This window comes from Gambusia affinis, linkage group LG08, assembly GCF_019740435.1.
Source record: "Gambusia affinis linkage group LG08, SWU_Gaff_1.0, whole genome shotgun sequence".
Classification (NCBI taxonomy): domain Eukaryota; kingdom Metazoa; phylum Chordata; class Actinopteri; order Cyprinodontiformes; family Poeciliidae; genus Gambusia; species Gambusia affinis.
This window is the reverse complement of record NC_057875.1, coordinates 6,746,749-6,773,666: the sequence shown is the minus strand read 5'-3', so window position 1 is coordinate 6,773,666 and position 26,918 is coordinate 6,746,749. Positions and strand designations below refer to the sequence as shown.

General features: G+C 37.1%; 1 protein-coding gene across 4 annotated transcripts in view; it reads left to right on the top strand.

Annotated features, from left to right (window-relative positions):
• Positions 1-26,918, top strand: part of ano3 (anoctamin 3) — a 46,055-nt gene that overhangs the window by 14,567 nt on the left and 4,570 nt on the right. For 2 of the 4 annotated variants that reach the window (XM_044124396.1, XM_044124399.1), the window contains exons 2-24: positions 4,361-4,567; positions 7,356-7,486; positions 7,602-7,757; positions 7,851-7,951; positions 8,028-8,072; positions 11,267-11,401; positions 12,537-12,643; positions 13,684-13,739; positions 13,915-14,036; positions 16,319-16,453; positions 16,548-16,644; positions 19,138-19,198; positions 20,986-21,068; positions 21,176-21,316; positions 21,625-21,789; positions 21,904-21,940; positions 22,058-22,169; positions 22,399-22,456; positions 22,747-22,844; positions 23,065-23,228; positions 24,180-24,332; positions 26,156-26,306; positions 26,419-26,608. In XM_044124396.1, coding sequence (XP_043980331.1) covers positions 4,361-4,567; positions 7,356-7,486; positions 7,602-7,757; positions 7,851-7,951; positions 8,028-8,072; positions 11,267-11,401; positions 12,537-12,643; positions 13,684-13,739; positions 13,915-14,036; positions 16,319-16,453; positions 16,548-16,644; positions 19,138-19,198; positions 20,986-21,068; positions 21,176-21,316; positions 21,625-21,789; positions 21,904-21,940; positions 22,058-22,169; positions 22,399-22,456; positions 22,747-22,844; positions 23,065-23,228; positions 24,180-24,332; positions 26,156-26,306; positions 26,419-26,608 — 2,705 coding nt within the window. The remainder of the gene's footprint in view (positions 1-4,360; positions 4,568-7,355; positions 7,487-7,601; positions 7,758-7,850; positions 7,952-8,027; positions 8,073-11,266; positions 11,402-12,536; positions 12,644-13,683; positions 13,740-13,914; positions 14,037-16,318; positions 16,454-16,547; positions 16,645-19,137; positions 19,199-20,985; positions 21,069-21,175; positions 21,317-21,624; positions 21,790-21,903; positions 21,941-22,057; positions 22,170-22,398; positions 22,457-22,746; positions 22,845-23,064; positions 23,229-24,179; positions 24,333-26,155; positions 26,307-26,418; positions 26,609-26,918) is intronic. The other 2 variants (XM_044124398.1, XM_044124397.1) reach the window with 2 other exon arrangements.

Here is a 26,918-nt window from a genome sequence, read left to right as displayed (position 1 = left end):
ATAGTTAGCTATACATGCTATACTTTCTGCTGCGTATCAGCGTTTTGACATGGTCTCTTTTTGCCTGACACTTTTTCTATGTGCTGTGTGTTACTTTATATTCTTCAAAACGCTAATCCTCACTGTTCAGGTAATTGCATTACAGTACAGAACTGCATAGTTGTAGCAGTTCTGCTGCAGCTGTCAGATGAAAGTTGTGTTACTGCAGTGGCAATTCTCTTTGTAGACTGTGAATGCAGTAGAAAATTACAGCTGCCTTGTGAAAATAAAGTTTAGCTTTGGAATTAGTTTGAGCCAATATTTTTGAGTAACACTTTATTTGAGGTTGTGTGCGTAAGACTGATATAATACTGTCATAAACATGACATAAAACCTGTTATGAACGTGCAGGAGTCTTCATGGATGGTTATGAATGTTGTCATAAAGTGTTATTCGGTAAATAATGACATTTTTAATGCAAAGTTGACACTTTTAGTGGACTTTTAATGCAAATTTTAGTACAACTTTGCATTAAGTGTCATTATTTACAGAGTAACCCTTCATGACAACATTCACTCCTTCATGTTTATACCACGAAGGAGTTAAAAACATGACTTTCAAATAAAGTGTCTTTATTTACCGAGTGTTTCAATGGTGACTTATTACAGAAAACTTATGAATATTATAAATGTAGAAAGTGAGAATTTTCACTTTGATAATCTACATTTTAAAGAAAACCTTTGTATTTTTTTGACTTCTAAAACTTTGTCATGTACAAAGGCGGTTTAGTCATTTTGTACTTGGCAAACAATTTTACAAAAATAACTGCTCAGGTTGAGTGATGCTAATTTTCTAGTTTTGCAGCTAACTAATATGATCTTATTAGCTTAGAATAATCCTAATTGGTGGAATATTTCATTATTTTTCTATAAAGTAGCAGACCAGCTCAACTCTCACTAAGTAGGGCTCAGAAATCAGTGATTGTGGTGCTTTCCAGCTCTCTCCAGAACATCCTCTCATTGTCTCTTACTCAGTTCCCATGCTGACGATGGAGGCTAAGATACTTTTTGAACTGGGCTGCAACTAATTCTTGCTTTGGATAGCATGTTTCAAGAAAAACTGGAATGATCAAATGGGAGCCAAAGATAATCAGTTATTATTTCTTTACTCCTGTTGTTTCTGTTATGCTAAATGAGATTTTTGAATTTCATTTACTCATCAGAATTTTAAATTTATACAAGTGGATTGTAGCTCTAAGCTTACATTAATGGTCCACCTCATTTCTTTTGACTTTCTCAATGTGAGTTATATCTCACAGCTTTCATTAGTTTAATATCTGTGGGGCCGCTCAGGAAATAAATGGGAGAATCTCTGGCTCTGCTGGGCCTTGCGGCTCATCTTTAACCGACTCTTTTCTCCTCCAGCAGTTTGGGGAAACCCCATGTAGACGACTGCCATGAAAATGAGTTATTGTGCAGCTAGCAGCGCCGGCACCTGGGGGCATTAGGAGTGAATAATAAATGCTTGTTTCAGTGGACTGTTTCTAAAAATCTGCAGAGGGAATTGGGATGAAAATAAGTCAAGTTCCCTTTAGAAAAGGGAGGGAGGGTTCATTTTATGAATATGTATTCTGAACTTCAGCCCTGAAGCTGCAGCTTTACTTGAAGGTCAGGATCAATGAAACAGAAGATGTTTATCGCAGTAATTAGCCTCTGGATTGTTCCAATATCTACTAGACCCAATATCATTCTGTTGCTCTCTCACTGCTAACCACCTTTAACATAACCTTTAATTGCATTAATAAGACAAGGGCCGTGTAATTTAGGACAATTGTATGTGAAGACATGATGAGTTGAAAGACCAAATAAATGTATTTTTAAATTGTACTGAGGCCATATTTCCTACTTTTCTCAGTATGCAAAGATGTCCTATCAAATAATACCTTCTCTGTCAAAAGTTAAACTGATGTAGGACCCAAAAGCAGGCAGGAGGGAAGCAGATTTTGGTAAATAGTGTAATTTGAATAAACCAACATGCATGGTGCAGAACTCAAAAACAGAACACAAACCTTCTAGATTATGACTTAAAAGGCAAAATTAGCATGTATAGACTTAGTTTAATGTATCTGTTGCTACATTTCATCATGTTTCAATGCCATGAATTAGTAAGTATATGCAGTGATGCGTCTTTATGTTGCTCATCTGAAGGATGTGGCTTGATGGAGCGAATGTGCTGATGGTGTCAATGCATTGGTCCATGAAGGACGGACATTGATGCCAATAAGCTCCTAAAAAGGGTGGACTGCTTGGTGTACTTTTCTTTTTCCCTCACTTTCTTATATTTGTAAGTAATAAATGTAAGTAAATGCCAATATAACAATATGTAATTGCAACAAAACTGTCAATATAAAATAAAACTGGATTTTTTATGGATTTATTCTAGCAGCTTCAGAAAAACTGAACAGAGAAACAGAGAAACAGATTACTGCTGTGAGGCAGCGCGGTGTGTGGAGTTCTTACTTCAGTGATTTTAATTCATTGCAGAAATGTGCACTCCTAAACACATTACCATAACTTTAAAGTGAATACATAAACATGATATGTTTTATGAAATTGCTGAATTTGTGCTTGCATTTGCGTTGTGGCAGCAGCTGCTTGATTCAAGGAACAATCTGGTTATAAAGTTTTACTTTTTCATAAAACTGTCTGACTGATTTTAAACACTCAAAAACTCAGCTTCAGCACTCAGCTGAGTGGATTAGAGGCAGAAGAGGTTTCGAGTGTTTTTCCAATGTTTTTCTGACTGCAGATGTGTTCAGAATAACTCTGATGATTCATCTGATTGGCTTTCAATTAGTCAGTGTAGCTTTTTTTTTTTTTTTTGTTTTTTTAGTATTTTATTGACCTTTACTACTTTACTGTGGGTGCAGTTTTTGGAATACCTGATAGATTTATTCCATTTATAAACACACTCATAAATTAGAAGAACAAGAGATGGAGACTAGAGAGAGAAAAAAATAACTATTTTAACAAAAAATAAACCATTGTTGCAAAAATAATCTGGACATGTTTCGGTTAAGTAAAAAAAAAAACCTTATAACGTTTTTGTTATTTTGACCATTTCTCATTTTCTGCGAATAAATACAAAATATTTGCTTGGAATTGCGGAGACATGTTGCCAGTAGTTCACAGAATGAAAGAACAATGTTCTCTAAAAAGTAAAATCAGAGAAACTGATCATTTGAAGTGCTCTCTTAATTTTTGTGAAAAGTGAAGGGAAGGTAGGATTACTGTGTTACTTATTTCTTGTGAAAGTACTTCATAGTGGAGCAGTTGGTAGAGCTGTTGCCTTGCAGCAAGAAGGTCCTGGGTTCGATTCCCGGTCCTGGGTCTTTCTGCATGGAGTTTGCATGTTCTCTCTGTGCATGGTGGGTTCTCTCCTTGTTCTCTCCGGGTTCTCCGGCTTCCTCCCACAGTCCAAAAACATGACTGTCAGGTTAATTGGTTTCTCTAAATTGTCCCTAGGTGTGAGTGTGTGTGTGAATGGTTGTGTGTCCTGAATGTCTCTGTGTTGCCCTGCGACAGACTGGCGACCTGTCCAGGGTGAACCCGCCTCTCGCCCGGAACGTTAGCTGAAGAGGAACCAGCAACCCTTCTGACCCCATTAGGGACAAGGGTGAACAGAAAATGGATGGTTGGATGGATGGATGGAAGTACTTCAGACTCTTTTACCTGGAAATTATTTAAAGAAGAATAATAACAGAACACGTGGCTGAAAGTGGATTAGGACATTTACACATTTTAAAAACAGTTTTTACTACTTTTATTGTCTCCTAATATATATATGTTAATCAAAGTTGACATTTTTTTTCACTTTATCTCTTCTTGATGCAAAGATTCCTCTATCATAGCCTACAGTTAAGTTAACCTGGTTGGTAGTCTCTGTTCGTATCACTGTGGTTATATAATCCCACAAGTGTCTGACCAAACATGTCCTACTTATTAGAGCATCCAGTTAGAAAATCTGGAGCATGGTGTCTAACACTTAAAGCTTGGTATCTAACAAGTCGTAGCCATTGAGAACATTTTATTACTATTAATTTAATTTGCATGTTCCTTTTAATATATATGTTTGTGTTTTGGTTTTTAACACATTGTTTTGCTGTAAAGTCACAGAGAAGTATCAGTTCTGTGTCAGATTTACCAGATTTTTTAAATTTTACTTTAATGTATATATTATAGGTGTGGTTTATCTGCTGTAGCTTTTTTTTAGGCCTAGCATTTATTTTGTCCTCTTTTTTTTATTTGCTCAAATAGAAGGTCTGAGAAACACAAGAAAGAATTATTTTAACTTCCTTTCTGCATCTTTGTTCCCTCCTCAGGCATGCACACCAGCATCAGCGAGATCCTGAAGGAGAAGAGCCTGAAGCCGTCTCGCCGCAGCCTGCCCTGCCTGGCTCAGAGTCAGACGCATCCCATCAACCTCAACCACTTCCTGTCTGTGCCTCTGAGCCCAGATCCCAAACCAGACCTTGACGATCTGAGTCAGAGCATCAGCACTTCCTGCAGCCTTCTGCCACCACAGACAGGCAGGTCTAAAGTTTGGATAGAGACGCGGCTTGCATTGATTGCACTTCGCATTAAAGTTTACCAATGTTGTCATTTCCAGTGATGAATCAAAATTACTTATGTCTGGACTTTAACTCGCCTGGTTTTATTTTTTGAATCCCTCCTGTCATGCAAGGGCTGCTGTAAATATTTTTATTTTATGGTCTGTAAATGCTAAAGAACATCTGTTGCACCTAGTTTTACACACCGATAAATTCAAACACAGTCTGGGTGCTCTCATCTAACTTGGTTCTTGATACTGCATTCTACTGGAACAAACCTGGCAGCTGCCCAGATTTTCCTGATTGTAGTAACATTCACAGCGCTCACGCTGATTGTCGTAATCCTGCAGGGCATCTGTGAAACATTCTGTAAAGTCACAGCTGTCTGATGGAATAATGAAGCAAAATCCGTTGAAAAGGAAAATTATACAATCTCACGTGGACGAGTTGCATGGAGCCTCTTATATTCAAGGAGAATAATTCGCTTGTCTGGTGTCTTGGGGAATATTCAGAAATAAGTGAGAGTGAGAGGTCTATTTTCAGCAGGGGCACAATTTTATTTTAGTAAGATCTAAAAAATACCTTCTGTGCAAGCGTTTGATGTGAAACTGGAAATACCTTTGGGAAAAATCAAGCAGTTGTCATTTCTCTTAAAATTTTGACAAGCTGTGACATCGAGGAGAGACAAGATGTCAGACAAGCATCAGATTTTTTAAATATTTTTACCTCAATCTGAACAGAAAATAGACAGATGGGTAAAAAAAAAAAAAAACACAGCACCTGGCAGGACAAGGACATGATTTGACTGCTGGACCTTGTATAATATTACATCCTCATGTTTTATTGACATTACTGTAAGTTTAGCTGACAGTTTTATCTTAACGCTCACCGGCTGCTCATAATAGGTTTGATATTTAATCTCAATATGATCCATCTGCAAGTGGCTCCAATAACAGATGGATTGTATCTGCGGTTAAGGTGTTTCGTTAATCAAAAAATACATCCATCTGTAAAGTTGTCACAGTAAGATAACTCGATTTTGTACTTTTCTTTTATGATAGATACCAGTGGTTTCTTGTTAAAATGTGGTTGGTTAATGATAAACTGTTGATGAATTTGACATGAAGATAGAATTTGAGGGTCTTGGAGGGCTTCACTCATTTTTCTTTAAAGAAAAAAGGACATTTTTAACTTTAGAGAGTTTTTTAAAAAAAATCCCTTTGATACCTAAAAGAGTTCAGTGTTAATCAGCTTTGCTTTGAGGAGCGGATCTGTGTCACAGCGTTTGTTGGCAACTGGATGAAACGGTTTAATACTCGATGTCTTGGTTTTTACTCTGCAGGCGTAATAGATATTCCCTCACAAGCTGAGATTACTGTGTCGGTGAAAAGTGGGAAACAGCAGATAAATTTTTTACAGGTCCAAGATCAATGCAGTCGTTACAAAGTGCAGGGAGTTTGAAAATAAAAAAAATAATAAACGTCTTGAAGCTCACAGAGCATCATTTCTTCCCTTACCATTTCCACAGATGGTTTAACCACTGCAGCATTGGGAGTCACAGCTAGATGAGCTGACAGCTGCAAATATATATTTTATTGAATCAATTAGGAGGCTGTCAAACATGAAATGAAGGAGAGATCATTTGTACTCCACTGTAATAAGCTATATCTCCCATGTTAAAGCCATTAGGCTGGCTCATGTCTTGTTTGAGCCTGACAGATTGTTTAGCACATTCAATTTTACTTTTGCAAAACCAAATTCCTCTAAATAGCACTAATCAGAAATGTTTCCCCATGTTCTGCAGTCATGTATTGAGTTTCTCATTTGAGGAATCTTGGACAATTATTTAGTGCGGCTGCAGCTCCTGTTGGTCTTTCTTGGCAATGTTCACTTTAAATTTTTTATTTTCTGTGATCATGAGAGGAGAAGAGATGAAAGAAAACTTTTATGCGTTTTCTCGGAGGTTGACAACCTTCTGGGATCCTAATGAAATATGCATGGTGTTCTGAGATCTAAACACTGCAGTAATACAGTACAACTTCTGCATTTCTAAAATTGTCTTCACAGATCTTTTTGCTTGCAGCTGAAATTAGGTACAGCAAGTCACTCAAACTAACTACGCCCATCTTTTTCTGCTGTGCTTGCATATTGTGAGAATTTAAACCCATATTTTGCATTTAAATAACCTTTAATGCAGCTGTGGGTGTCTGTCTGATCGCACTTTTCAGAGTACAATTCATTAGCTTAAATAAATGTACTTTTTAATAATGATTCCTGATATACCTTTTATTCTATCATGTTTAATTTAAGGTAGTTTTTGCTTGATGTGTATGTGTTGAACTTGGAAATGTATTCATTCTTGCTGATCATTTTTGACATTATTTTGTCATGGCCTCAAACTTCAACACATTTTATGGATATTTAATGTGACAGACCAACACAAGCCGGCTTAAAAATTACTTTCCAAAGAAATATATGAAATATATAAATATATGTTTGGCATGCATCAACACGTCATGTGTTAGGGTTTTATCCAGTGAGGAATGACTGAGAATAGGAGGCTTAAATACTAAAAATATGACATGTTTTCCTTCCATTTCACAGCTGCACACTACTTTTTGTTGGTCTGTCACATAATCTAATTTCAGTGTTTGTGGAGAGATTAACAAAAGCAGTAAACAAATGCTTATAGCAGAAAGGATTATTTGAGTGCTTTCGCTTTGGTACAATAAGAGTTTCTGATTGATTTTGTTGTAACTTTGTGCAGCAGAGGATGTCAAAGACAGCTACATTGAGGAGACTGAAGTAAGCACATGTGAAACAAGAGCAAACCCGACATTTCTTCCGCAAAAGCCCGTCAGTCGGGCTAAATTAGGGACCCGCGCAGACTCTCTTCAGGTACCACATTTACTGCACATCTAAATTCATTGACGTAAAATCTACAGCTCCTTCAACCATTCTTCCAGACGTTTTTATGGCAAAGTGAAATTTATGTGACGCATTGCTTCTATAGGGTAAAAAACAGTCAGACGTATCTGGACTGCTTTTTCGAGATGGAAAAAAGAGAATCGATTACATCCTGGTTTACAAGAAGTCCAGCCCGCAGGTGGAGAAAAGATGCACATTTGAGAAGAATTTACGAGCCGAGGGCCTCATGCTAGAGAAAGAGGTAAACATTTCTGCCTTGGTCTTCATGGACTTTTTGTTTTTTTTTTACTTCTAACTTGTCAATCTTTGATGTTCTTTAATTTATTTTTCAAAGCCCTCTTTGACGAACAACGACATCATGTTTGTGAAGGTTCACGCTACTTGGGATACCCTCTGTAAATATGCAGAGCAGATGAACATCCGTATGCCTTTCAGGTACATGGAAATAATCTCTGCAGACTTTCAGGTTTTAAAGCAACTGGTAACTTTCTATTTTAATTGTTTATTTCAGGAAAAAATGCTACTTCACTGACTGGAGGAGCAAAACCCTTGGCAGGTGAGGAAATTTGACATATTTGGGATTTTTTGGTTTAGATTTAAAAGTTTTTACAGAAAGTGTTGAAAAATCTGGAAAGTTTGGTTAAGTGTTCAGAAATGAAAACTGATTATGGACTAAAGTTTGAGTTTCCAAACTTTATATTATTTCATTATTGAAAAGATTAAAGTCTAAGTTTTGGGGAGATTTTTGACAACTATTCTGGTTTGGCACATAAAACTCTTAAACAAAAAGTTAAATTTAAACTGGATACAAGGTTTTTGAATTGGGTTTTGTTTAGCTTTTAAATTATGGAAACTTGTAGTTTGAATCATTAAAATCAGTGATTCAGATTTTTTCACATTAAAGATTCGAGTTTGTCTTGATATCCAAAAAATAATTAAGTAGTCCGTTAAAATATTGACTGATCAGACGCCTGTTACAGCCTTGTGTTGTTTCACGGCTTTTGAAATGACAGAGATACAAATACGAATTCTCAACTAGGTGAATATTTCATACTAATATGGGTAATGTGATAGCAATCTTGAAATGGAAACATCCTAAATGTCCCTCTTGCAATAAGATTCAGAGGTTCACAAAAGCTCTTTGTGTCCTAATGAACTCACTCAGTCAAGCTTTTACAAAGCATTTCTGCACCTATAGTGTCATTTTTCAATATTTATATATTTTGAAATATTTGGTGAATAGAATATCAGCTCCCATTTACCTCACAGATGACGAGAAATTATTTTTAAAAAGATATTTGAAAGAAATCCAACAAATCAGCAGGTGTGCTGTTTTAATTTTGTCATTGTTTTCAAACGACATGCACCTTGTGTTGACAAAGCAACCCTGGTAGATTTTAATAAAAGCACATAAATCTCCGCTGTAACGGTTGAATAGAGTGGCTCACCTACTTTTGGCTGCGCTTTTCAATAACGTACTTTCCAGTGAATATAAATGGAGCCACAGAAGCTCATTTGCATACTATTTTTAGATAGATGCACTTGGCTTTGATGTGATATTTAAACTCAGAGTAGAAATTAAAATTTTCATTGTTTCTTCTCACTTAGATGCAAATAAAAAAAACAGTCTAACTACCAGGCTGAATGTGATGCATTTCTAACAACGAAAACAAACAAAACACACAGAAGATTCTGCTCTGTAATATTATTGTGCGGAAATTGTTTTCCTTTATTTTGTTGCTAATTAACACATCAACAAAGGGAGGCAGTGTAAGCAAACAACTCTTTCATAAAAGACCATTTCTACAATTTAAATTATAAATTGTAATTTATAATTACAAAATACTGTCTATATTATCAAAATAATGCAATATGTCTCCTTATAACACATTCAAAGTACAAAGTATTCGTTGTTTTGGTTTCTTTCTGAAGAAAAAGCATAGTTTCATTATATTATATGAATCTAATACCCTGGATTTGAGGAAAACTTGGCTGCACTGTGCGGACTGGGATGAGATTTATCATCAACTACAGAATCCGGCCAACTGTGATTAAATTAGGCTCTGATTTGGTTACCTGCTGGTGCTGAGCAGAGTGAAATGTCAGCTATGATTGAATGTTACTGGAATCAGAACTGGCGTTGTTTCATCTGCACCATCTTTAGCAGTTTGTCACTCGAGCCAGTTCTCCTGCCAGTTCATCAAGTTAAACACATCAATTAATCAGTTTTTGTTTTATTCTTCCACCTGCCTGTGGTTTGTTTAAAAAAGTCGCAAACAAATCACTGAATCTGTTATTTTGTAATTGCAGTTTATTTAAATCTTATTTTGTAAAATAAATTTTATACTATGAATGAAATTTCTGTTTCATAAAAAATAAAGTTGTTAAAATGCAGAAAAGACAGAAGAAAATTATCTTTGTGCATCTGTAGGTTCTTTACAATTCATAAAGCTGAATATTATTAAAAAGTTAATTTTTTTCAGTAACTTAACTCACTAGGTGAAACACATTGTGTCGATTGTTGATGTTTTTAAGCCTTTATATCTGATAATTAGCATGATTTTCTATTCACAGCTAACAAAAAAAGCAACATTTAAGATTTGAATCTTGCGTCAGACCAATAAAAAGTCCGAAATATTGTAATTTTTATCCCGTAGAGCAGCTTTAGTATTCATCAAATTATAAAGATACAGTAAATTTCACCCAGAAATGGCTTCTGAATCAATTTTCTGTCTCTGTGATCAAACATTTGTTCACACTGAAAACTAAAAACAGGTACAGTTGTTTATGATTCCCTCAGCGCGAATCCATAAAGGAGGTTTATGGGAACGCTGGAGGAGCAGCTGTTGATCTGACAGAGCTGGTAGTTGTGCGCTCTAAAGATATGACCTTTCTGAAAGAGCGGAAAGATAAAAGATATTAGAAAGTACGGTTTGCACTGTGCCACAAAGTCAGTTGGAAATACAGCAAATGTTTGGAAGAATGTGATCTGGTCAGGTGAGATAAAAATTAAACACAATTTATGATAGAAAATAACAATCATTGAGGACTTTTGAGGATTCAGTTTGAAGAGTTTTGTGCAACAATACAGTTAGTAAGTAGAATAAAACTATCACTTAGAGACATTTTTATAATATACTTTATTTTTAGTTAGGTTTACTTAAGTATAGCAGTTAAGAGTTTATATTTTCCTAAATTTCATTCGCTCTTTCTCTTAGGAAATACAATATTTGGAAGTTTTGCCAGTTTGTTCTGCTTATCCACCTGCATATCACCACAGTTTGCACCCTTCTTAATTCATCTAGCGAGGTAAAAATCAGCTCCTCTTATAAAGGCCAAACCTGCTCAACTAAAAGTGACATATAATAGTAGAAACACCCCTCTGGCTTTAGCTGTTACTATAGAAACACACAAAAACCAGGATGTTGAATAGTGACAAACTATGTACATAAATAAGAACCAGCTTTCAGAGTCTGGATCAACGTTTGTGATGCTGAAAAGAAAAACTGCAGTTAATCCTCCAAATTGTCTCTAGCCCAACTTACGTGTTCCCGTAGAAAGATGTAAATAAATAATAAATAAGCAGCATGGATGACACCACACATGTGCTTTAAAACGTGTTTTCTGGTGAGGAGGGGCTACCAAGGTTGTGCGGCGATTAAGGTTAGCCGCCATCATCTCATAGTGAAGTAAACAATCTGCTTGATAATCTGCCCCATTAATCCTGTTTTTGTCGCGGCGCCTGTGCAGCAGGTTTCATCTGAGGTGTCAGCAGATAAAAAGCTGGCTTCCCAAAAATCCCATGAAGCTGGACAAAGAGGCGCTGCCCGACCTGGAGGAGACGGAATGCTACACGGCGCCCTTCAGCAGAGCGCGCATGCATCAGTAAGAGCGCTCCTGATTAAAAACTCACAGGCATGATCACCATGGATACAGTGGTGTTGGATTTTTCACAATAGTTTAGTTTGATTTTGTTGTGACTTTTTAATTCAGTTTGTTTTAATTAGTTATTGGCGTGTGTTTGGTAGTTTTTATTAGTCAATTATTTGTTTTTCATTCGTTGTAGTTTTAGTTTTTTCATACTTTGGTTCATTTTTGGGTGCAGAATTCAAATGGTCAAAGGCTTTTATTGCAATTATATATACTACTTAACAGAAGATACAATTTTTTTTTTTAAAAACATCTTACTCTGGAATTTTATTCCAACTTTTGCTGTCACCATTTTGCGTTCAGTCGTAGTGGCAGGAGGATTGTGAAGTGCTGCAATTTGCCTACAGCTTTTATCAACTGCTTGTGTGGGAAAAACATAATAATTTCACATCAGTTCAAAAGGCTAATAAATAGATTCATAAACACAAAAACAAAGAATATCACATCTATACTTTCAGTATGTTTTAGTTCCTCTTTATAAACACAGCGTATAGTTCCAATTAGTTATAGTTTCCCCCCATTAATTATTGTTTTTTATTTGTCCCAACGAAAATGTTCTGGCAATGTCAGTTTTTCTTATTTAGTTTTAGTTAACTATAATAACTTTGGTGATATTAGAGATATTAAAGATACTCAGTGACCCATCAGATACTCTACTGCTTCTGTCTGAATTTTGAGATAAAAATCTGTGCTTGTATTTTTTATAAGTGTCACAAAAATCAGAGCAAAACTAGTTCATCCTAAATAAAACATCAAAAACAGCAGCGGTTTTACATTAAATTATTTCTTCCTTATTTATTTAGTATTCTATGCTGAAAGCTTCTTTCTGAAGAAAGCCATCATAGCATCATCTAACCTCATTTCTCAGGAAAAGCATATCCAACTTTCCATTCTTCGTATGTCTGCTTGTGTGTATAGCTGAGTGGAATATTGATGCGCTAACGAGCACAAACTTGACAACATGAATTGTGTTTAAACGAACTAATCGCCCTCTCGTCGTTATTGACTCATCTCACATTACGGGCTTTGACGGGACGATGCCCCGCTGCATGATGGGAAACTAAAGGAGTGTGATGTTGTTTCTTTTCAGTTTCACTATCAACAACAGAGAGATGTTCTTCTCAAATTCCACCAGGAGCAGAATAGTCCATCACGTCCTGCAGCGCACCAAGTATGAAGATGGAAAATCAAAGATGGGTAAAAAGATACTCCACTCTCATTTGCTTCCACACATACCAAACAATAATCCCAACTTTATGTGGAACCATCTACATACCTATAAAACATACCAAACTTTAGATTCTAAAACGTATAAAATCTTTCTTTGAATTTGACTTTAGGATTATTTGTAGAGTAATCCTACTTTTTTACTTTCACATTACAGCCACAATCACTGATGTATTTTTGAGGAATGTATGAAACCAACACAAAATATTACAGAGTTATGAAGTGTTTTTTTAAATTTTATAAGAATAGAAATCTGTATTTATATTCAGTCTCCTGAATCAACTAGTAGAACTACCTTTAGCTGCATACGATTACCGTGTGAAACTGAAACTTTTGCCCCTCATGTTTTGCTCTAGCTCTGCTAAATCAGATGGAGAACTGTGTTCATGGGGTTTGAATATATTTCTACAAGCTGTTGGCGTCATCCAGCCTTATCACAAATCTGTACCCAGTTTTGTTTCCGAATTGTTTCTTTACTCCCACTTGTCTGGCTTCTGCCAACATGATTTGCTGATTAAATTTTGCCCTTGAAGCACTGGAACGGATTTAGAGTTAATAATTTAAATCGAGTGATGACTTTATTCCCCCCCAAAAACATGATACCAGCTTGGCTTCAAGAGTGGAAAATCCTTTTTATCTTTCCTCCTATGGTTCTCACTATCAGCTTTTTGTGTGTGAAAAAAACAGCAACAAAAATAAAAAATAACTGCACTCTATAGTCTTGAGTTGGGGACTTTTTGTTTTACTGAGGACAGAAACTGCAGGCAGAGTTATGAATTTATTGAAACTTTAAAACAAATCTTTGCAACCGCTGCAGTAAACATATAATGAGAACTCATCACTTTAAACTAGCTCTAATTTAGAAAGACTGTGGTAAATTGTTGTTACTGTGAAAACATTTGCTTTCAGTGAGTCTAAAGCTGGTCCGTTTGTATCAATGACTGCTGCTGAATTTTTTATGTGCTGTTGTTCAGGGTGTGCTTGAGATCATTTGCTTTACTTTACTGCAGGCATCAACCGCTTACTGGGCAACAACACGTACGAGGCGGCGTTTCCTCCACATGAGGTGGGCCCATTCTAATTTGAAATGAAAATGTTATGTATTCAAGAATCAGGAGAATATTTGAAGGCTGTTCACATAAAGAAACGTACAATATTTAAAAAAGTGAACATATAAAAGCTGAGCAGGAAATAAAAGATAATAATTATTACCTGTGAAATGGCCTTTTTTGTTTCCCCAGGGTGGCTACAAGAGCAGACATCCAATTAAAACGCACGGAGCCCAGAACCAAAGGCATCTTCTGTACGAGCGCTGGGCCCGCTGGGGGATTTGGTACAAATACCAGCCTCTGGACCTCATCAGGTAATTAGCTTTGAAGCACAGCACCAGGAGATGTTTTTGGACTTATCCCCTCTTTTTGTTTTGCTTTGTTTTTTTGGGGGGGGTTTTTTGTCTTTTTGGTCCTGGGCTTCTTTGAGCGTCAAGTGAACAAGCTGAGTTGTTTAAACACAACACAAAGTAATCCAAGCAATTTATTTGCTGAAGACGTAATATCACAGCTGGCCTCTGTTGTGTGTTGTTATGTAACGTCACATTTCTGAACTTTTAAGCTATTAGATTGTAACAGCTGAGGCTTCTGCTTTCTTTAACTTTTATTTTACCCCCTTAAACTAACAGTTTAAGATTTGTTAGAAGCATGGAGAAGAGGCAGAGTAGACCCTGGAAAGATCACCAGTCCATCACAACTTTGATTTTCTAATTAAAAACAATGTGTGTCTTTAAAAGGATCCAAGATTAGTTGAACATGTTGGCCTAAATATGTCGTCATTTTCCTATTAACTAAAAATTGCTGTTTGTGGTATGCCAAAACTCATAAGTACTTCAAAAAATGTACATCTTTTGTTATGTTTTTCACCATTGGAGGTCGACATTTTTTCACCTGATGGGATGATGATGCGTTTTGGTCCATTCTGTACTGGAATCGACAGAGTAAACACAGGAAGTTTTACTTTACCCAAGTAGTAGAATTTGTGCTTTATTCCTTTCTTCTAATGTCCCAAAACATGAGCAATCAAAAATTTAATAACCAGTCACTATTAACTGTCGTGTTTTCTCTTTGCTCTAACAGTGAATGGCCCCCAAGATTTATTCAGCACCTTTTCATTAATTTCGCTCCATGTTTTCTCCTAATCCTGCTGTCCCAATTACTGACAACATATTCTGTTTCAACTTGTCTGTCAGCAGAAATTGCGTCATACTTGGTAAATATTAACTTTGACATTTTTGTGCTGATGATGGAGGAACGTTTTCAGTCCAGTACCCCAAAACTCTAGCAATTCTTCTCAAGTCTTTTACTGGCTAATTTTTTTTTCTTTAGTTGTTTTTTTCTGGGTCAACTTGAAACTTTCACAATCCATCAGCAGTCAGCTTGACCTCCTTCCAACCGCAGCATTTTTTCCACAGTACTGGCAACATTTTCCTGCATTTTTGCAACCGGTTGTTTATCATTATGTAGCATTAGTGAAATGCTTAGAGCAATCTTTCCTAATTTTTCTGCTTCTGACCTCAAAATACCAGTGGAATAAACTTGTAAAGTTTATTTCAAATGAGTTGGAAGCATCGCCAGTGAGCTAGCTACTAAACTGGCTATTTCAATTACTTTTAAATTTGTAATAGTAAAATTTCTTGCTTGTGTTAATGGAATGAGATTTTCACCAAATTATTTATTTTCTCTTTTGGGATGTCAGATTGAAGCAGTTTTAATACAAATACTCTACACATTTTTAAGAATTTGTTTTTTAAAAAATACAAAGTTTAATCTTTTCACTTTACAATTATTCATGATCGTAATGTGGAAATCCTTATGATTACTGCTGTCAGATATAATATGTAGAGACTTATTTCTGTCAGTAAATTGGAAGATTATTGAAAAAATCATTTATTTCAGGAATAACATTTTACACAGATTAATGACACACAAATCCATTTATTTCTGTTAATCATAATATTCTGCCTACACCTCATTAAAACATTATATTCAAAATAAGAAGTTACATTAGACCAAAAAAAAACCTATTTTTTAAAACATAAACGTGGAATAAATAAATGTATGTTTAAGACCTACTAAAAGATTGTTAATTTCATATTTAAATATGATAAATGAGACTCATTGGAACATATATTCAAATTTATTGAATATGACTTTATGTTAGATACTTTTCATTGCTTATATTTATTAGCACTTATTCAGGTTTACAGAGAAAATCAGTATTGTTTGGATGTTGTGTAATACTGAGAGACCGACCAAAGATTCAACATATCTTCTGACCCCACAGTGTTGTGTGAGCCCTGCCCTCTAACTACTAATTGCTCCTGAGATTATTTGCTTTTTTTCTGTGATACACGTGTCGTCCTAACTGAGACTGTGACTGCTGCGGTTTGGGAATCAGTCACGGTTATCGATTTGTTTCGCATCGCAGTGACCTTTCAGTCCGACAGCTCCTTTTATTCATTAAGCTGCCACCTCAGAGCTAAGCCGATGCTCCCTCTAGGCTGCGCTGGAAGTACACTGCCAAGTTCAATTAAAGCTCAGCGTAAACTATTAGTAAAATTTTAATGAATCTCTGCCTTTGTGTTGCTCCCAGGCGGTATTTTGGGGAGAAGATTGGCCTGTACTTTGCATGGTTGGGCTGGTATACAGGCATGTTAATCCCTGCAGCCCTCGTTGGTGTTTTTGTCTTCCTCTATGGACTCTTTACCATGGACTCCAGTCAAGTGAGGTCAGTTCACACTCTAAGCTGATCATATTCAATATGATCTAGACGTATCTGGTGGTAATTGCTGGCTAACTTCCCAAACTCATTGTCCCATCAGTAAGGAGATTTGTGAAGCCAACACAACCATCATGTGTCCTATGTGTGAGGAAAGCTGCAAGCCATGGACGCTGAGTGACAGCTGCGTCTTTGCAAAGGCGAGTACATTTACTTCAGCTTCTATTGGCCCTTTGCACGTGACGTCACTCTGGTCAGAACTCCGCCCACTCAATGCTTCTTAAAAGCTAGTCTAAATACAGACATCTGTAGTCTAATATCGTTTCTTTCTTTTTTTCTTTTTTTTTGTTGATTTCACGTTAAAAATAGTCATTGGATGCTGCGCAAACTGATAAGGATAGAAACCAAATTTGTCATTTTATTGTGTAACTTTTAATGAGGAAAGATGCCCGATAGCAGCTGTCAATCATAATGACTGGCAGCCCTCTGTGTAATCGCGGATTCGCATCGGACAGATTTCACAAGGTAGGATTAACGGTCATATACTTTATAACTAAGTATGTTTCGAAAGATGATATCAAAAATTGAGAAACCAGGCGTGTAACCACTGGTAACCATGGAGACAGCGCCGGCAGGGCCTCACAGTCATGTAGCCTAGCATGTGTGTAAAGAAATGTTTAGCATCTCGTCTTTTGTACGTTTTTTAAAGCCAACCGGGTGCGTTACGTTCACAAATAAATTTGCTTGACTCAAAGACGTCATGAATAAACTGGCATAAACAACTTGGAAAAACAATTTCAGCTCAATACTCCGGTCCCTCACTTCGGACGTCCATATCGGCACCTCGAATATTAAGTGACGTAGTTGCAAAGGGTCAATTGGACATACATGTTTAAGTTTCTCCTGTTACACGTCTAAATACGCTGCTAATAACTCGGAATTTATATCAGTTTTATAGAATCTTGCAAACTATAGCATGCAGAATCCTTAGAATAAATTTCAGTTTTATAATTTAACATTTTTTGTAACAAATACACAATTAGAAAATGAATATCCAATGATTTGGTTGCATATTTTCATCAATGTAACTTTCAGTGAGGGAGAAAAACATTTCAACAAATCATTTTTACTTTCTGTAAATACATGCAGTTTTGCAGTCAAAGTTGGTGGTTTTTGGCCCATTAGGTAAAATTTCTGCTTCTTGTTTGCTTCATTAAGTTTTTTTTTTTGTTCTTATTAGAAACACATTATATATGATATATTAACATATTATTGCAGCATTATAGTCTCACACTAACCTAACCTTTAATTTGAGAACCATTGTACAGTAAACTAAAAACAATGTGTGTAGAAAAACTTTTTTTAAACCACAGGTAACATAATTAACAATTCCTTTAAAGTAAATGAACCTGAAGCTGTTTCTTTAATGACACAATGAGCAGAATGGTAAAAGAGGTTGAAAGATCCCCAAAGTTAAACTGCATCTGTTATATGCTACCTACATGTCAACCAGTTTGGGAGTAGTGCCAGAAAACAGCAATCAAAACATCAAAAATGTTTGCAAATTTGAAACTTGGACCAGAGCAGCATGGTTTAGTCTGATAGAACTAAGACTGAGCAGTATATAGGTATAGAATAAGAATCTTATTGTTTATACCTGCAGTGGTGGACTACATCATGGACTGGTTTCCAGTTGATCACAGGGCAAACAAGAAAAAATAATCATGCACACACACACACACACGCAGACCTGAGAACAATTAAAGAAATCAATTATTCCCAGAGAGACATTCAAACTCCATGGGAAAAAAACATGATCTTCTTGCTGCTTTGCAACAGTGCAAACAACAGCTTCTACCTGAAGCCTGGAAAAAAACAATGTGGAAAATGTTTGTGTCTCCGAACTTTGTTTCCTACTTCATTGTTTAAAAGCTGCATAAGTGCAAACAACCCATTTGTTTATCCATCCATCCCTAAAGTCTCCATTTTTCCAATTTCCATTTTAAGGCCTCACTTCTGTAAAACATCCTGCCATATATTAATAACTGTTAATAAAATCATCTCATATAGACTAAGAGCTGGAAATTTTAACATGAAAAACCAATAAACTCTGACCTGAAAATGTGCAGAGACCCTGATCTCATACATTAAGTATGGTGTGGGATCTGTAATGGGAGTTTTATATCTAAATCTTTATTTATTTTTTTACTGTCTTGTTGACAGTGACCTAATGATGGGTCACCAGTGGGTTTTCCGGCAGATAGACAAACACAGAAACATTTCCTCAGAGGATCCAGGTCTACACAGACTGTGCAAACATAAATGCTCCAACATCCCCCTCTCTGTGCCCCAAACTGGTGAAATATTAAAGCAGTAGGCTAAGCGCTATCCTCTTGGGAAGGGAGGGGTTGTACAAGGCATTAATAGCAGCTCTAAGAATAACTGTGCTACAAGTTATTTTGTTAAAAACAATCAATTTTATAAATGTTGGGGGTTTTTCCCACCGTGTAAAATAACTTACCGGTAATTAATCTGCTTATCTGACTCCTGATAAGCAGATAATTATTTTTAACAAAAGGTTAGCTAGACACCTGAATGGCAAAGGTTTTGGTGAATTGCAGATAAAGCTAAAGCTGCTCAAGTTTACATTGTCCAAAAGTCACAGTTCTCTCTTGCATGTTTTGTATTTTCAGGTAACTCGTCTATTTGACAACGGCGGCACTGTGTTTTTTGCTATCTTCATGGCTATTTGGGGTAAGTTTGTTTTTCTACAACAGCTTCTGGAATTCACCTCTATTTACGCAGCACTCATGTTTCAGATTTCCTCTCAAACACATTAAGTTCTTCAGCTGGGAATTTCAGCACAGTAAACACTCTTCGGTGGAAATACAGAAGAGCTTCTCTCTGTAATGTGTCTGTATGAGGATAACTCACAGTCATCCCTCTCTGACTGGCTGCCTGCTCTGCCCGGATGTAATTAGTTGGATAATTAGTCGTATCCTCAGAGGGAGGTTATCGTTTGCCTCTGCAGGGTTGCAGAACTGCATAGTGATACCGGTCTGCTGCAGATGCTTTCCCACAGCTGTATCATCTTTGTAGCACAGTGTGTAAGCATCAATGTGCAGAATCTCATCTCTCCACCAACATTGTAAATAGTCACCTGCGCCAGAGGGAACAACCTGACATACTTAGTTCTGTTTTTGGACTAAATGGAGGAGAGGAAGGTTCCTCTCTGATTCCTACTCAAACCCTCTTTGCCATGTGGAGCAAAGTAGCAGAGATGGATAAATGCACTTCAGATCTATGTGGATTTCTGAGATCAACATGAAAACTTTGGTTAGCCTTGGGGACTGAGTGCAGGCTTCTAAAAATGGCTGCTTCTCTGTCTTTATAAACAAAACTAGGTCAAGCTATATTAAACTTCAGCGTCTTTAGTCTAACAGCAAAGTTTTCCTGACAAAGGACTGAAATTCAGCAGCTTTTTAAGGCCATGCCAGTGGCGCCTCCAAGCGGTGGGCTTGCGGTGCCATGGCCCCCCTGAAAAAATCCCGGCAACCCCACTGGGGCCCCCAGTGAAGTCTTCTGCCCCATTTAATAAATCACATTCAGTTCATACCATAACATACAGACATCTTGCCACTCTAAACGTTTTATTGGCCCCACCTGGCCACTCCTATCACCGCTGGGTCACAGTTCAGTTTTTTTCAATTATATGCTCTAAGTGAATGACTTTATAGGTGACAATTATTTTTCTTTTAGTAATACAGATTGTCTCTAAACAGCGTGTTCTTCTCTTTGTTGTTCATTTAGTTCAAATAAAGTCAGAAAATACACAGATATATATTTTTTATACTTACACATGTAAGATCTTTAAATATTAATTTGTCTTTACAAAGTATAGTAAAAAATAAAACTAAGATTGCATAGAGGTAGTGCAATTGTTCATCTTAATTTATTGTGCGATTAACTGATTAATTGATTAATTGCTTATTGCCACAGGCTTAGCCATCATCATGCTGTTGATGTTACTCTTCTTCAGCAGGGAGATGGAAGCTAATAATTTACAAACAAATATGCACATCGTTGGCTGACTGTAGTGTGTGCCACCCAGCTTTTAAGAAAACCTTTTTAAACCAGCAGATATAAATCAGCCTGACAGTCAAAGAGTATTGTTTCTGTTGTGTGCAGCTCCAGCGACAACAGAGACCAACACAAAGAAACAGAAAGCCTCCAATCTGAAGGTTTTACTTTCAAAGTTTTACACCAGAGAATAAGTGAATGCTTTTGTTGACCACTGTGCAAGAAAGTTTTTATACTGCTGCTATGTTTCTTAACTACTTCCTCACAGGGCCAATGCAGCATAATGGCTGTAATCTGTTTCCATAATGGACATTGCACATCTCTGCAGTCTGTGTTTCACTCAGGATGTCTGAAACCATGATGTTTGCCACTCCAATGTATTCCCTTATGCACATACTGATGTTGCCCGATTCATATCAGAGTAGATCTATAGCTTGATAAATTCCTGATTGCCTCTGCAGCAACCGTATTCCTGGAGTTTTGGAAAAGAAGGAGAGCAGAACTGACGTACGACTGGGATCTCATCGACTGGGAGGAGGAGGAGGTACCTCAGAAAGAGACCTAGTGTTATTAAGATCACCTCAAAAAAATTTTTTTTACACCAAAGTCATCATGTAAATTGAGTTCATTTTGTGGTGTTTTGTTAATCAGGAGGAACTGAGGCCTCAGTTTGAAGCCAAGTACTTCAGAGTGGAGAGAGTTAACCCCATTTCTGGAAAGCCTGAGCCCTTCCAGCCCTTCTCCGACAAACTCAGCCGCCTGATGGTGTCTGTGTCTGGAATATTCTTCATGGTAAGCCTTTTGATCTGAGTGGAATCGGCCTGTTTGGGATCTGGGTTCACATTTTGATCAGCGTGACATCAGCAGAAGTGTTATGTCTCCCCCTGCTGGCCAAAGAATATGATTCAAGTAAATGGACATCTGGACTTTCTTACCTCATATATGTTTTATTATAGAAAACATTAGAAATAATATAGTTATTTTTCATTCCTATTTTACGTTTTCCATCCTGCAGTAGTATTTCTTTTCAGTTTGTGGCCCAGTTTTTTATTGTCTCTTCAGTCTTTAAACTCTGTAATCTCACCATCTCGTCGCCTCAGATTTCCCTCGTTCTGACGGCCGTGTTTGCTGTTGTGGTTTTCCGTCTCATTGCGATGGAGAAGTTTGCCTCCTTCAACTGGGACTTTATCCAGAAAAACTGGCAGTTTGCCACGTCTGGCACTGGCGTCTGCATCAACTTTATGATGATCATGTCACTCAATGTGGTGGGTGTCTGGACAAGCGTCGACTGTTTTTACAATCTGTCCAACAAAATGTTTTATGATAGGAAGAAAAATTTTTTTTTAGTCGTTCCTCATGAGTTGTTTCCATTTTATCAGGTTTATGAAAAGGTGGCCTACCTGTTGACTAACTTAGGTTAGTTTTTTTGTACTCTCATATCTTCATTATGCATTTATTTTCATATTTGGCTGCAGAGGTTTTTTTTCCCCTTTTCATCCTTTTTAACCCGACACTCTTGCTCCTGTTGTCTAGAGCACCCACGCACCGAGTCTGAGTGGGAGAACAGCTTTGCTCTGAAGATGTTTCTCTTCCAGTTTGTGAATTTGAACAGCTCCACGTTTTACATCGCTTTCTTTCTCGGAAGGTAACAGCTGTGAACTTTGTCCGTGTCCTGATATTTTCCGACTCGTTGTATGGTTCAGACTCTGTGTTTTAGCTCTGCTTAAGCTCCTTCCAGTCAGAGAAAGTGAACAAAATGTTGTTTTCCTGAGATAATTATCAGCCTTGAGCATTATTTTGTTTCCACCATGAGTTCATTAGTATTTCACTGATTAAATTCAACAGCCTAATTATGCGCTCCTCAATATTTTCAGGTTTGCTGGCAGGCCTGGAAGCTACAATAAGCTCTTTAATCGATGGAGGCTAGAGGAGGTGAGAGCATTTGTGATTATTTCAGAGAAGACAGAGTTGATTATCACTCTCTACGTTTTGGATATATTTAGAACTCGCAAGCGATTCATCTTTCTAATGATCCGCCCACTTCTTTCAGTGGAGAGCCATTCATCCTGCCCCACAATTACTCAGATTTTCAACTCTGATGCTAAAAAGAAAACCACAATGGAAGCCGGCGTGTCAAAAGATTCGCTCATAACTCTGAATTACAAGGCGTGAAATATGGATGCAGCGGCTGTTTATCATTTCAATGTTGTTTCTTTCTCAAGTGTCACCCCAGCGGCTGTTTGATTGATCTGTGTCTGCAAATGGGAGTCATCATGTTCTTCAAACAAATCTGGAACAACTTCATGGAGCTTGGATATCCGTAAGTAATACATCAATACCACTTCACACTTTGTTTGCAATGAAAACACATTGATGCTTAATGATTTCAATGGCCTGCTCCCTTTATATGTTAACTCCTTTTGTCTTTTTACCCTTTAGCATGTGAAGAAAAAGTAAATATCATTTCTGTCCTTTAAAGCCTCCGTTGCACTGTCAGAAATAATTGCTTTGAGATGATACACTGCTTCCTGCATCCCTAGCTTGCTGCAGAACTGGTGGTCTCGCAGGAAGATGAAGAAAGGAGGTGGAGGTGGTGGTGGAGGCCAGAATGTTGAGAACAAAACCCAGCTGCCACAGTGGGACAAGGACTGGAACCTGCAGCCGATGAACGCACACGGACTGGTGGATGAATACCTGGAAATGGGTAAAATGTTGCACTCTTGTACTTTCTGTGAAAGAAATTATCTGATAATCGTTGAGCTTGTTGGTGTTTGTAAAAGGATCAAATTAAATTGTTATTTTGTGGTTGCTTTACCAGAATGCTTTAATAAGAAATGAATAAGGGTGATTTATCTATTTCAAATGTTCATTGTTTTTGTTTTTCCAATCACAACTTGAGTTTGAGATTTTAACCATCCTCATCCTTGGTTGACTCATAACCTGCAGAAAAATGCACATTTGTTCAATAATAATAATAAAAAAGTTGCCATTTTTCTTCTACAGCTCTGGAAAAAATTAAGAGACCAGTTAAAATTATCAGTTTCTTTGATTTTACTTTTTATAGGTATATGTTTAAGTAAAATGAACATTGTTCCTTTATTCTATGATACTGACCGCATGTTTCATAATTTTATTTATTTGCAGAAAATTAGAAATGATCACACTAACAAAATAGATCCAGTGCTTTCAGACCTCAAATAATGCAAAGAAAACAAGTTCAGATTCATTTAGAAACAACAATACTAATGTTTTAACTCAGGAAGAGTTCAGGAGTCAATATTTGATGGATTTGAGGTTTTCAATGGATTCAGTGCAGTGGGCTCTATACAGCTTTTTTCTGGAGCTGTATATTTGGGTTTTCATCTTTTTAAAAAATGAAATAAATAGTATGAAAAGTCACAAACTCTGCTGTAAATAGTCTTTTGTAACTTAAGAGGGCAGAGAATTATTCATTTTTGAATAAACAAACACAATCAAACCGCCTTTGATTGTGTTTTTTATATCATATGGAAAACAAAAATTACTTCCTCAGAAGAATGTTAAGGGAAATGTTTTTTGCTCAAATATGCTGGATGTTTTAAAAATTGAAAAGCCAAAAATCTAAAACTTGTTCTTCATATTAAAGTGCAGACTTTTCTTTTCTTTTCTTTTGTAGTTCTCCAGTTTGGCTTCACCACCATTTTCGTAGCAGCTTTCCCTTTGGCTCCTCTCCTGGCTCTGCTTAACAACATCATCGAAATTCGTCTGGATGCCTACAAGTTTGTCACTCAGTGGAGGAGGCCCATGCCAGCGCGGGCAACAGATATAGGTTGTTGTCTCGCTCTGTTACTCTCAGACTCTGAACTATTTTGGGATCAGAGACACGACCCCATTTTTCTTATCTCCTATTATCTATATTTTATCTAAATTCCTCTCCTCTTTTCCTCAGTTTCTTCCACATGTAATGCAACTGAACAAATGGGAAAGAATGTTATTTTCCTTTATAAATAATGTGCTGGGAAAAGTTTTCAGCCCCTCTTAAAATCTGCACAACTGCTTTTAATACTGTGCATGAAAAGTATTCATACCAAGTATTTCCCTTTATGTTTTTTTTGCATGTAAATTACAACTACCTATTTTTTTATTGTTTCTGTTTGTAATAAAACAACACAAACAAACACATAATTGTAATGTACATGATACATGGTTTATACGTTTTTTAGAAAAACATGAAAATGACTTGTGCAAATGTATTGAGCCCCTCTCTATTACCCTTAACACATTTGAAACCCTTTAATAAAATCAGTTTTCACTATTTGCAGTGATGAAGTCAGTCCAGCTCAGTTTATTTATATAGCACCAATTTACAACAAATGTCATCTCAACGTACTTTACAAAAAAACAACAAAATGTCAGTTCAGTTAAATGTATTTTCCAGGCCCACAGTGTCATTTTGTAGCATAATCAAATAACTATGTTACATTCAGTTGTTATAAAAAGGCTCCATATATCAAATATGATAAATTTTATATCCTAATTTAAAACCTTGAAATTGGGCCTGTGTCTCTTTAAACACGCCTGCGCTTTCTGAAATGCCGCCTTCAGGAAGTCATCACAACATTGCTCCTCTATTAACCTTTTAGCAACGTTTTTACCAGCGTTGAACTCAGATGTAGCTCATATAATGAACTCAGCAGATGCACAGATCCACCAGGTGTTTGCTAATTGCTGCTGGCTAGTCTGAAGGAGCTGAGAGAGGGAGTCGTGGAGGAGGGTTACTCTGTGAGGTGCAAGCTCAGAAGCCTGGAAATTGCAGCTAGGAGGAGGAGCTTCGTCTGAAGGCGGAGCTAGGTCCAACCAGGTGTTTTCCACAGCTGAATGGTTGCCTTGGAGATTAAGGGATTACTCAAACATGCAGGAAAGAATCAAAGCAACACTCCAGATATATTTTTGGGGATAATATTATATACATAATACTGCCCCTTTAATACGTTTTCTGTCTAAGGAAGCCTACCAGGTCAAGTCTCTGACTTGCAGAAATTGAGAAATTTCTGTATCACAGACAAAAGGACAGAGTCTTACCACAAACAGTCCATCCTATGGAGACAGACACATCTACATCCTGTCCCACTGTGCAGCCATATGCTACGCCTTCCGCTCCATCAGCTCACTGCCCCATACGATAAACAAACTCCACCCTTTCTGTGCTCCACTGAGCCCTTCATGTGTCACATTCCCCTGTTAATAAAAACCAAACCCTGAAAACTTTACGGATATAACCTGTTTTATATTTACTCCGACATTTATTGATAGTTCAAACCCTAATTCAACACAAACTTGCTTGTTTTCTCTGTTCAGTATTTTCGGTAAATAAAAGTTGATGCAGGTTTTTGTACAGAAAAAAGATGAAGTGCGTGCTTAGAGCACATTAGCTCAAAAGCAGACAAAGCAGCACAGTCAAAGATCAGCCAGGTCCTGTTTATATTTTTCTACCCCCTAGCTAAAACTAATTACTGTTGCTCTAATAAAAATGTCACAGACAGTTGAAAGCGTATGATTTACTCCCCCTCATTAAGGCTTGAGGATTTTTCTTAACCTTTACTGCCCCTCATTATGATTAATAAAGCATTGAACGATGTTTATCTACTGCAGGTATCTGGCATGGGATTCTGGAAGGTATCGGCGTTCTGGCAGTCATCACCAATGCCTTCGTCATCGCTATAACCTCGGACTACATTCCCCGCTTTGTTTACGCCTTCAAATACGGCCCCTGTGTGGACAAGGGGCCCCATCATATAGATGAGTAAGCGGTTTTTGTTGAGGTTTTTTGTTGAAGGCTGCTGGCAGATCAAATATATCTGGAGGTGCAGAACTTGTTGTGGTGTGATAGTTTCTTTTCTCTTCAATCGGCTCAGGTGCCTGCGAGGTTATATGAACAGCAGCTTGTCTGTGTTTGACATGTGGGAGCTGAAGAACAGCAGTGAGATCAGATACTGCAGGTACAGAGACTACAGAGCGCCGCCCTGGAGCACAGCGCCCTACGAGTTCACCCTGCAGTTCTGGCATGTGTTGGCTGCCAGGCTGGCATTCATCATCGTCTTTGAGGTCTGTCACTGCCCTCTTGTATGCATGAGTCCGTATAAACGAGGCAGGCGGCTAAAGCTAAATTCCTTCCCTCTGTCTGACTTTAATATTTTTAGCAGCTTTAGATGTATTTTTACACACTGTTATTAAAAGAAAATCTTCAAGACCTGCCTTAAGTTCTTTTCTGTGGTTTAATTAAGTTATACGCCAAAGTAAAGCGATCAATGTCTAACACTTGTAGACCACACAAAAAATATCCAGTGTGTGCTGCAAGTGATTTATATTTACCTGGCTCTTGAATTTTATCACATTTTGTTACATTGCACATAGT